This window comes from Populus nigra, chromosome 6 (assembly GCF_951802175.1).
Source record: "Populus nigra chromosome 6, ddPopNigr1.1, whole genome shotgun sequence".
NCBI lineage: Eukaryota > Viridiplantae > Streptophyta > Magnoliopsida > Malpighiales > Salicaceae > Populus > Populus nigra.
In genome coordinates, this window is record NC_084857.1 from 2,861,856 (window position 1) to 2,873,769 (window position 11,914).

The 11,914-nt window shown below is 35.6% G+C and overlaps 1 protein-coding gene and 1 pseudogene across 1 annotated transcript; both read right to left on the reverse strand.

The window, feature by feature from the left end:
- Window positions 1-402: 402 nt before the first annotated feature.
- On the reverse strand, window positions 403-3,070 carry LOC133696515 (WAT1-related protein At2g39510-like). The gene is made up of 7 exons (XM_062118725.1): window positions 2,871-3,070; window positions 2,651-2,713; window positions 2,444-2,560; window positions 2,041-2,278; window positions 1,360-1,521; window positions 1,047-1,198; window positions 403-613 (listed from the first exon to the last, which is right to left on the reverse strand). The coding sequence occupies exons 1-7, from the start codon at window positions 3,068-3,070 to the stop codon at window positions 403-405; spliced, it is 1,143 nt and encodes a 380-aa protein (XP_061974709.1).
- Window positions 3,071-6,239: 3,169 nt separating this feature from the next.
- Window positions 6,240-9,986, reverse strand: LOC133696520 (uncharacterized; annotated as a pseudogene).
- Window positions 9,987-11,914: the final 1,928 nt, after the last annotated feature.

Sequence of the window (11,914 nt, forward strand, 5' to 3'; positions counted from 1 at the left end):
AATTTTTTGATTGTCCAATCGTTTCATTCTTTTAATCTCTTAATACAGCAGCAAACCCACTCGTTATAAGGAGGAAGGTCGGGGCAACGAGCAACGACCTCCACTAATTAAGCGAGCACTAAAGAGTGGTGATCGAAAGGAGAAAATATTAACGAACACATAACTTAGACATTGTCTTAATACTAATTAACCAGAAAAATAAATCTTAAGTAATTGTGGTTATAACGTGGTAGAATTTTTAGATATTCATGACATCCCCGCAAGGAAAAATACAAAAAAAAAATAATTCTTAGTAGAAATATCAATATGGCAATTTCGCATTGATATAAGCTTGGTTGAGAATTACAACGAAGCCCAGATTATGAGCAATAAACGGTATCGTTTCGAAGTTGCATAATTCCTTCAATCAGATTCATCGTTAGGTCTAACTTTGGTAAGATCTAGAGCAACAAAATCTTGATTCAAGGTCTCCGTCCTCTCCTGCGTTCTGGTAGCCATTTGTGCAGCACTTGCTGCCACCTTATCATTGCTTGAATTGGATGGAGGTTCGTCCTTGCTTTTGCCCCACAACACTAGATATAGCCCCGTAACGATGACAACTGCTCCAAAAACCCTACAAAGACAGTGGTCTCTTCAATTAGTCCGCAGCCGAAAAATTCTTGGAATAACGTTTTCAATTTATTACTTCCCATTTTTATTCTTATTTTTATTTTTATTTTTATGTAAGAGAATTTTGCCAACATGCCTAAGTTAAAAGTTTGACAATGTATGACCCCATGTCTCACTACTGATCGGTGGAAGTTTCTGAGTATTTTTTTTTATTTATTATTACAAGGAAAAGGCTTGGACTCGAGATCTCATAGGAAAAAAAACCCTATTGCGGCCAGTTAAGATTGGTCTGAGTAATTTTTTTTAATTATAAGGAAAAGCTTGAACTCGAGATCTCTTAGGGAAAAATAACCTTAATTATTGCCTAGATGGTCATTGAATCAACCTATTATATAGTACCCGAGTACTGTTAGCCAAGCAATACTTAATTTCCTTACCTTCCCAAGTATAATATCTCTTTCAAGAAAAAAGAGCCTAAAATGGCAACGATAACCATGCTTAAAGGATTGAAGGCAGTCACAAAAACAGGTCCTCTACGCTTCATAATCAATCCTTGGACATAATAAGCAAGCCCAGAACAGAATACGCCCTGTATTTTAATATCATAAAGCCAATAAAGGAAAATGAAATCAACATTCTTTCTCAAGTCAACTGGAAAAACAAATTAAAATAATTTTAAAACTTTTAATAAATTATAACTCAAAAGGAAAAAGAATAAGATGTTGTTAATTAGAATTAAGGATTACTTACGCTATAAACAGCAGCCAATAGTTTATAATCCAAGGCTATAGACCAAGCTGAGGGATTTCCTCTTTCCATTACAACTGCTAACACAGTACCTTCTATAGTTCCCATGAAACATATCCAAGCCGTAAGGGAGAGCTCAACTGGGTATGATTTTAATGTTATTGCCTGTAAATAAAATGAAATAAAACATAATTCTTACCGATAAGAATGGCCCCACGAAAATAATTAGCTATGGTGTACTAAGACGGAATCAATTAAGACTATGAGGTAGTTTTTCTTGGTAGCTAGATAATCTTGTCATCGATATATTCTTCATGTCATGCTAGTTTTGGATGGAAACAAAGACTATGGGGATACGTGGAAATGCATTAATAGTTGATTTTAATTTAAAATATTTATTTTTTAAAAATATTTTAAAATAACATTTTTATTTATTTTAAAAAATTATTTTTAACATTAACACATTAAAACCATCTGAATATATATATATATATATATATATATAAAATAATTTGAAATAGAAAAAAAATAAAAAAAAATTAATTTTTTTTAAAAAACTTTTAAAATAAAAAAATAAACGGGATTCTTTGAAAAAAAAGCAATTACCCAAAGATTTTTTATTAATGATTACGTAAATGTTTTTGATCTGATATGATATATATTAATTGCAAAAGGTCAAATCACCTGGAGAATTATGAAGCTAGCCCAACAGGCACAACCTGTGGTGATCATAAGAGCACCCTTAATAGGATCCTGCTTGGTTAATCCACCTGTAGATGCATGTTGATCATACCCTTTTGTCCACGGCAAATCCAACTGGGTCCCCTTGACAAGAGTCATAAGCATAGCCCCTCCCACTGTCACTATGGTCCCAATTATCTTTGCCTGGCTATGCATTTTCCTTATGTTAATCTTCTCAAGCCTACGAAATCATAAAAACAAAACCTTACTATATATATATATATATAATTAAATAGCTAGATATAAAATAGTTAGTATATACGGGCCACATATGTATCCATGCGCATATAATTTGCGCGAGGGTCATGCCTACAGATTAACAAGCAAGTTGTGGCTGATGCACTACCTCAAGGCCCAAGCCATCAAAAATGCAAAAGCCGGAAGAACATTGCACATGGCAGAAGCGAAAGTTGCTGTGGTGTATTTCATGCCAGTGTAGTACAAGTTCTGGTCAATCGTTGGCCTGCACATTAATTATTACAGTTTAACAAGGTGGAGGAGAGAAAAAATGCTGGAACAAGCTTGTAAGAGGTAATTAAATCAAGATTCTCACTCCAACAAGCCCATCAACATTATCTTGAAGAAGATGGAGAGAGTCATCTTTGGCCTTACTTTCCTGCATAAAATATTGGTGAATATATAGATGGTTAGTTATTAATTAATTATATCATATATTTTTTTGGTTAAAAAATGATAATTTTTAATATCAATTAAGCTATCGCTTAGTACTGGCGTATCTTTATGATTAGAAAGGACCCACAGAAACCCCATACCTATCAAAAATAAAGGCAAATGGAGCTATGACAATGGTGGCAACGGCATGCCGGTAGACTACCAATACATGCTGGCTCATCCCTTCATTTAGGGCATGCTTAGAAATTATGGACATGCCTGCATAGCCAAACTGCATAAGTACCACAGCCAGAAATGGCTTTGCCTTATCATAAGGCGAATCCGAGGACGCTGTTGCCATGATGATTGTTCTTCTCTCTCTCTCTCTCTCTCTCAAGATGTCGCTCTCTTTCTCCACACAACGCAAAGAGCTTATGAGTTAAGTGAGGATGGGATAGCTTGGTTATATAGCGTTTTTCACTGATCAATGCAATATCCACACGTCTTTAGTTTGTTTAAAGTCTAGGGACTCCACTAACTAATCTTATTACGAAAGACCACCTTAATTTGGTTTCCATTACAACCTGAAAACCAGCAGTCATTTTAATTACACAAAAAATACATATATCAAACAGTACTACCATTAATGTTGCTGACTAAGGATAGGAAGAAAAGAGAGCTGAACGCAACAAGCAAAACAATACCTAGGAAAGTGGTGGGGTTTACTTAAACGTAACCTTTGCCTTAAAGCATTTTTTTTTGGGGGGTTCAAGGTTAGGGGATGGGATTTGATCTGTTGCTGAGTTTTTGTCACCTTTCCATTTTCCGTTACAATGCTTTCGCCAAACAAAATATATATTTGCAGCTTTCTGGAAAACAATAGCTTAGCTAGCTACAATGTAAAAAGAAGAAAACATGTGCAGCTAGCTAGCTAGCTCGAGGATTAATAATAATAATAATAATAATAATAATAATAATATTAATTAATTAATTAACATTTAAGCAATATAAAAGTTTATGAGTTGAGAATAATATTAAAAGGTTTAACTAATTAACTAGTTATTTAAGTAGAACAGTCTACAATAATTATGTAGAGATTAAAATACAAAAGCAAACCTATTAACCTTTTCTTGTGTAATTTACTATATTACCGTATATATAATACTGTGGATGTGATTATTTGTGACTAGACTGGTGTTGCTATACTGGTTCTCATTCTCGTTAATTGGATATATAGCTAGACAAATCAATTCCTTTTATATATATATAAAAGGAAATGATTTGTCTAGCTATATACCCAATTATATATATATATATATATATATATATATATATATATATATATATATATATATATATCACTCAGAACTTGACAATTAATTTGGTGAGTCGTGACCGAATATTCCATGATTGAATAGTTTAATCTATATATACTTGGAATTTAATTAGCAAGATGTAGCAATGAGAGTTGAGGTCAGGATATGATGAGAAACATTTAGGGCCTCAAATGTGGATGGTGGGGGTCGATCGGGATTAGTGGCTCTAGACTAAAGAGTGATCAACAGAGCCATTTTGTACTTCACCTTTTCACTATATATATATCTTTTCTATCATGGTGGTCATATTTTACTTATTTCCAGCAACAAATTGCAATCCATCTCATACTCAAATAATTTCGTGCTGCCACGAAGTGATTTGCCTCTAAATAGGAACCAGCACCTCCCTCATATTTCCGTGTCTTGTCATGATGCATGTGATTTAACCATTTTACATGTTATTTAATTCAGATTTTTTTGCTGAATCCAGTAGGAATTTATCTTTTATTTAATCAGATCATATATAAATATAGCTAGCTTGTATGGTTGAGAAAATCATACTGAATCTCGCTTAATTTAATTTTGGCTTAAAATTAAATCCAGAAAATCCTAGCTTAATTCCACTTGTATGCATGTGTAAGAAGATTTTGTTTCCATTTCTTCTGATTACTTTCGACACTACTTTTTGAAAGCACTATGCAGAATTACAGTTTCATATAACTGGCTAAAAACCGGCCATATATATATGCATACCTGTAGTCAACTCCATTTCATGCACCATTAAGTAATTAATATCTTAATTTTATCTGATTTTCTTGAGGGATAATTTACTTTTCTCTTTAGTAACTTCCAACTCATTCAATGCCCACAATATATATTGTAAAACTGCAAATGCGCTCCACATGCAAGCAGACCAAAAACTTTGTTCCTAATTAAAGACAGAAAACAAATTAATGGTTTTAATTCGCGCTGAGTTCGATCACCATCTGGGAGCCCATAGTTAATGATGCTGATCTGTATCTCACCAAGGTCGCCATTATTGTTAGCTCAACACTTACTAAGAACTACGATTAACTAAAGAAACGACTTGGTTCCTGGTGACAATATTCATTAGGGTTCTTGATAAACCAACGACGAGCTCAAGTTCTTGCTGTGTGAAAATCGGTGAATTCACTTTTATAATTATTGCCTTCTAAGATCGATGGATATATATCCATCTTGCCAAAAAAACAGAAAGAAAGAAACTTCTCTGATGCATTCCCAATAATTTCAAGTCGACCTCGATCGCGCGGCAAGTGCAATCAGCTAGCTAGCAACAAACATAGAGATCAATTTCATTTGAGACTCATAAATAATTAATTGACCTACGTACGTAATCATATCTATAAGACTCCAAATATAGTTAAAGCAGTAGCATTTCCTAGCTCCAAGGCATATCAACACCCCAATGATATAGTTCTTTCCCGAATATATATACATCTTTCTTGTACGTCTACCTTATGAGCTAGCTAGCTAGCAACCAGCCACTCCAAGTCTACAATATGATTGATATGCTGATAAAATCCAGGACTGTTGCAAATCCAAGCAAACTTCATACACGTATTCCAGACAGCTTGAAACATTATTGTGCCATGTGCATGCATGCAGATATTGGCAAGTAATGTTCATTTTTAGTTTCGAAGAGGACACAGCTCTGTGACAAACGGAAAGCTTTACTTGTTGTTTGCCATATCCAAAATGAAGTCATGAATCATTTTCCTTTCACAAGGTAGTGCCATCTGCCTTTTCATTTCAATAAATAAATAAATCTTCCTAGATAGATGTCATTTCATTAGTGTGTGATATACATGAGGCGATCTGAAGGGGTTGGTGTCGTCTCACGTGACTTCTAACGCAGCACCAGCACGTAAGAAAAGGCCTTCAGATCAGCCCATCGGTATTTGACCACCTGTGTTGCTTGTATCTGACTTGTCGTCTCCGTCTGTTCATGGGCCTCTTGTTAGGTACCAGGTAATCAACTTCGGCTTTTATCGCTGGGGGGTCCAAAAGAACAAAAAAAAAAAACTACATTATAAAGAGATTTAAGAGTTCGGGGACCGAATATAAGTTTCTGAAACAGTATGGACTAATTAATTAGTTAGTTTTGTTAATCCAGAAAGTCGAAAGGCCCAATTACAGGCCCAATAGTGGAGAAGACGACTAGTAGCTGGAAAATTAATCAAGTATGCAGCCCAAGGAGACTGTGCATGGACCCCTGCCAACGTATTTGATATCCTCCCAGGATCCTCTGCCCATCGCTTTCATAGCTGTGCAAAGACGGGGTGCAGTGTAACTGTAGGCACCGGTGTTCATTGGCTCTTCCTGGCAACAAACAATCTCAGCGTCTGAAACAATCACAAAAAGCAGACAGAGAAAAAAAAAACACATCAGCTCTAATACGAGAAAGCATGTCAAATCTTAGTTCTAAAAGTAAGAGCTTGGGGTAATAATAACATCAAGCGCAGAAATCAGTGATTCCTGTAGGGTAAATCTTGACATGTTTAATGAAGATGATTTCAGCCTTGTACTCCTTAGAATTCCCACCCGCATTTGAATCTATTGGGGATTCCAATTACTGAAAGCATGCTACATTTCTGGATCTTCCTAGATTTACTATAGCATGTAGCACTAAGAAAGATCGCATTATATCAAAGAAAAAACCTGCAAGCTTACTCGGAATGAATAAATAACTTTTGTAGAAACTTATCTTATGAAGGGCTAATTCAGTTTTATTGTGAGTTGTTTCAACATTTCCCTAAACAGACTTTAAGAGAATCCAAACAGACCAAGCAAACAATGATTGTAGATAAGGCAGATGCAAGGTCAGCATACAGGATTCAAAAAGGAGATATTTGAATGTTTAGAACAGATTCTTGAAGCAATATACGAAACATATCCTTTGCTGAGTTTGTACCTCAAGGAAACGCTCCAATCGAGCACTTGAATGTTCAGGACCCCTGGCCATCATCACCATGAGGAAGTAAAAGAACAAGTCCATTTTGACGCAGCCACTTTGCCTCATCAGCACTCAAGAACTGATCAAAAATCACTTGAGCACCATTAGAAAAGTCACCGAATTCAATTCAAATCCAAGAACACCATACTCTGAAAGAGAGCTGCTCACAGGAACACATTGCTCATGTTTGAACTTCATATATCACAACTATACACAATTAGATGATAAATGTCAAGAGCTGCAGTCTACAAGAAGGGAGGGATGAAGTTGCTACAACAACATGCTTTTACTGAAAAATGAAAGGCACTAATATAAGCGGGATTGTTATACTCTATCCAGAATAGACATGTAGTGGCATTTCACTATATCTCATCTCAAAAATAAACAATCCGATCCATTAGATTGATTTCACAATAAAAGTTTAGGAGCAGTTGGGAAACGATTCGTAACAATCCTGGATTTATATAAAATAAATAAAAAATTTGACCTCATTTGGAATTGGAGTAATAAACACAATAAGCTCAAATTCGAAGATTCACCAAAGATGAGGACTTGGAACGCATTCAAGAGCTTGCAGAAAAACTAAACGCACAAAAGTTTCAAATGTTACCTGTTGCTCAGCGTAAACATCTCCTCGTTTTGTCCCTTCATAATATGGTCCAGAGGGCAATACTCCCTCCCCGTCTCCTGATCATGAACCGTAGCATGCCGATGACTGAATGTACCTCTTTCAACATCCTGACCACTGAGTCTAATATGGCTACCTTCTACTAGCAATGTTCCAAAAGCAAGTGCTTCTGCAAGTGCCCAGTCAATGCCTTCCCCTGTCTCAATCATCCGTGCACGATCATCATAAACCTTTTTTACTTGGTTGTGAGGCTTGAAATTATCTGGAAGGACTGTGATTGCTTTGCCCACTCCCTTCAACAACTCTGGTTTGACCCTGTAACAGCAAGAAGTTTCAATAAAGAGCTGTTGATCCCGGCTAGAGAAAACTGGCAAACAAATTAATAACATACCCTGTGTTTTGGATACGTGAAAGCTGTTCAGGCGACTTGAAACCAGACCAATGAGATGATAGCCAGTCTCTTCGGTGAGGAACATAATCTTCTCTGTTCAAGAATTCTTCGTTGAGTACTAAATTCACCTTTTTGTGTGTGTTATCAATATCTTCTTGAGTGACATCTCCGGATTATAAAAGTTTGTTTTGGTATATATTAAGAGACGAGGGATGTTTCTGAATGACCTGTTACCACAAACTCCAACTCAGTAACATAGTCCTGAAATATCCAGCAATGAGAATAAATGGGAGAAAACCTGTGACGGGGAGAAATATAAGAGCCATTGTAAATAATCTTAGATTGTTTCTCAAATCAACAAAAATAATTTGCTCTAGACAAAAGGAACATAAATATGGTACATTTTAGGCTGTGTGAAAAGTGGCTCATCAATCTCATTGTGCCCAAATCGACGATAACATTCTATATCAATTAGCACATCTGAATGGAACGTCTGGCGCCACTCTGCTGCAAGCTCACAGACCATAACAACCGCCTCCATATCGTCTCCATTTACGTGAAAAATGGGTGCATTGAAGGCCTTGGCAGCATCAGTGCAATACTGTGAAGATCTACCAGACTTTGTATCCGTAGTGAAGGCTACTTGATTATTCACGACTACGTGTACAGTCCCACCGGTAGTGTAGTTAGGAAGTGCGCTAAGATGTAGAGTTTCATATACTACACCTTGCCCAGCAAAGCTGCCGTCCCCATGGATCACGACAGCCATATTCTTAGTCCTGTCAACATCATTAGTGTAATACTGCTTTGCTCTGGTTTTTCCAAGGACAACGGGATCAACAGCTTCCACGTGGCTTGGATTTGCGAGCAAAGATAAATGAATTCTACTCCCACCTCTAGCTGGTCTATCATAAGAAGTTCCCAAATGATATTTAACGTCACCAGTACCTGTGTAAAGCCCAATCTCATCGACAGGCTTTGCATTCTAGTCAAACTCAATGAATATCTGGGCAAGTGGTTTCCTGAAAACATTGCCTAAGACATCCAACCTTCCTATATGAGGCATTCCAATAACTATATTCTCAACTCCAAGATCTGAGGCCCTATCGAACATCTTCTTCATCCCAGGGATTAAAGCCTCCCCACCTTCGAGCCCAAATCTTTTAGCTGCTTTCATTTTAGTGGCCAGGAAATTCTAAAATTGTGTACTCCACGTCAGCCTATCAAGGAAACCTCACGCCGCTCCCTATTGTATGTCATTGGTGTTGATGTTTCAATCTTTTCCCTTAACCAGTTGCATTTTTCTTTATCATTAATGCGCATATAATCATAACCCATGCTCCCACAGTAGGACTGCTCGAGTCTAGTTAATATGGACCGCAGGGTCATTACTGGACGATTGTCAGCTAAAAAACAAGGCATGTTCCACATTCCTATAAAGAATCCCTGTCAAGATCAGTTTCAGTGAACCCGTGAAAAGCAGGGTCCAAATTACCAGGGATTTCCCTTTCTTCCAAACCCAATGGATCTAACTCTTGGCTTTCATGTGGCCATTAACCTGGTAAGCTTTAATCAGCAACAGCAAACGCATACTCTCTTGTATTGTTTGGCCTGTAACTCCAGTTGATGTTGCTGTCTGTCCTACAAAATTCCTAAAGAAATTGTCCCATGACTCGTCCACGCTATCCAGGTCAGCTTCCCGGGCCTTTTGAAGCTCTTCTATGTACACACTACTCGTGCCTTCTTCTAAAAAACTACATGTTAGTCTGGAGAGAGGCACAGGAGGAGGGACGGGTGCAGTGTTTGCAGTCGCTCTAAAGATTGTACTGTGAAAAGTCGGATTCCTCGAGGGCATGGCCTGCCTTCCTGTCAAATATGATCCACCCTGGGACAGAGTTTCCTGATGGGAACCCTTGCCACACGACAACCTGCTCTAAACCACCCCATACTGATGGATTCAAAAGTATCGGAGAGTGACAGCTGAACGAAGATTGCACCGCCCAAGCTCAAGCCTCTGCCATTAGCATCAGCATTTTGTTTCTTAATAGAGTCCTGTATAAACAAATCAGGAATACTTGTAAGACAAAATCTCAATCGCCGTAACTCAAAACGCTTAACAATACAGATTCCCTAAACCTTCATGCTTCAACAGATTGAAAATGCTAGAAAAGCTACTATGTTAATAAAAAAAGAAAAGAAAAATGAGCTTCAAGAGGGAAAACAACGCATCAAAAATCTCGTTTAAAGTGGACAATAAAAAACAGACAACAAAATAGAAAATGAGGTTAACAGTTTGCCTTGGTGATAAATTGAAAAAACCTCTATGGTACCATTAAAAGCCTAAAACAATATCTGAAGCCCAAGTGTAATTTTTTTCCCAGGAAACAAACAGATTTAATATAAATATACATGGTAAAACAGTCAGCCCATATCAATTAATACAGAATTCAAGTTATAACAAATATCCAAACACGTGCATAACTTTAAAATATATTATAAATATGGAGAAAGATTCACACAAACGATTTCATGTTATATAGTATATACATTCGATCCATATGACGTCTCAAGAGAAAGAGCCATTGCCATTTTGTATTACAGAGACGTACCAAATGGATTGCTGGTTGAAGAGAGGCCAACGAGGATATATATATATATATATATATATATATATATATATATAGCAGACAGGAAAACTAAAGCTACGAAACTATATTATGCTGGAGAGGAGATATCACTAGTGGGTGATCGTTTAACGCCATGTGTCAATGTCACCTACACCTGACACGTGGGACTTGAAGATACCAAGAAGTCAAATCCTTGCCTGGGCAAATTTTCATTTACATAAGAGGATCCTGCCTGCCCGTCCCGTCTAAATCCTGACCCTGACCATTAATTCTGAATTCTCAAGTTGGAAAGACGTCGACCCGCGGTGTACCCTACTCCGCCTTGTTGGATTATTATTTTTTTATAAAAAATAATGTTAAAAAAGATTAAAAGAGTATAACTAAAATTTTTTGTTTGAAGGATGATCCAAAATAAAAATAATAATTAAAAAAATCAGAATCAACATGAAAATAAAAAACAAATTAGATTATAATTAATTTTTTTTATTGAAGGGTGAGATAAAAAAATATTTAATAAAAAAATATTTAAAAGAATGATGATCAAAAAATAAAACAAAAAATAAATTATAGGATAACTATAATTTTTTTTTATTGAAAGGTGAAATTAAAAAGAAAAATTAATTTAACAAAAGGATTTAAAAAAACAATCAAAAGAATGATAATCAAATTAAAAAAAATAACATATTGGGATTGATAGATAAAATTAAAAACAAATCAAAATTTCAAGAACAAAAATTAAAAATAAAAAGAATAAAAATCAAGGTGGAAATCTCAATAAATAAAAGAGCAAGTTTGAAATTTTATATATACAACATAAATTTTGAGGGAAAGAAGAGAAAAAAAAGATGTGGTTGATGTCTCTTTGTCACGCCAATGTTATCATGCATTGTCCCAATAGATAAAAGAACAACCAGACGTTTCCAATGACACAGTGGAAAGAAGTTTTTGACAGCCAGGAAGCACTACAAGTGCGGTCTAAAAAGCATGTGCACTTCTACATGTTGACGCATGCACCGTGTCAACCACTTTTTTTTTTAATTATAATTTATTTTTATTTAAATACTAAATTACATCTAAACCAACTTGATAATAATAATAATAATAATAATAATAATAATAATAATAATAATAATATAAAAAAACAGTATGAAAATACAAAAAGGCTATTTTTTGTTTTGAAAGGTAATTGAGTAAATCATCCTCTATTAATTTAATAACAAACAATGAGCCTTATAAAAAAAAAAAAAA

Excerpts from the sequence above, each read along its gene's own strand:
- LOC133696515 (XM_062118725.1), bottom strand. The coding sequence starts at position 3,070 with ATGGCAACAGCGTCCTCGGATTCGCCTTATGATAAGGCAAAGCCATTT. Across the intron at positions 1,199-1,359 it reads TATTGGCTGCTGTTTATAGC|GGCGTATTCTGTTCTGGGCT; the intron begins GTAAGTAATCCT and ends ATTAAAATACAG. Across the intron at positions 614-1,046 it reads GAGATATTATACTTGGGAAG|GGTTTTTGGAGCAGTTGTCA; the intron begins GTAAGGAAATTA and ends CTGTCTTTGTAG.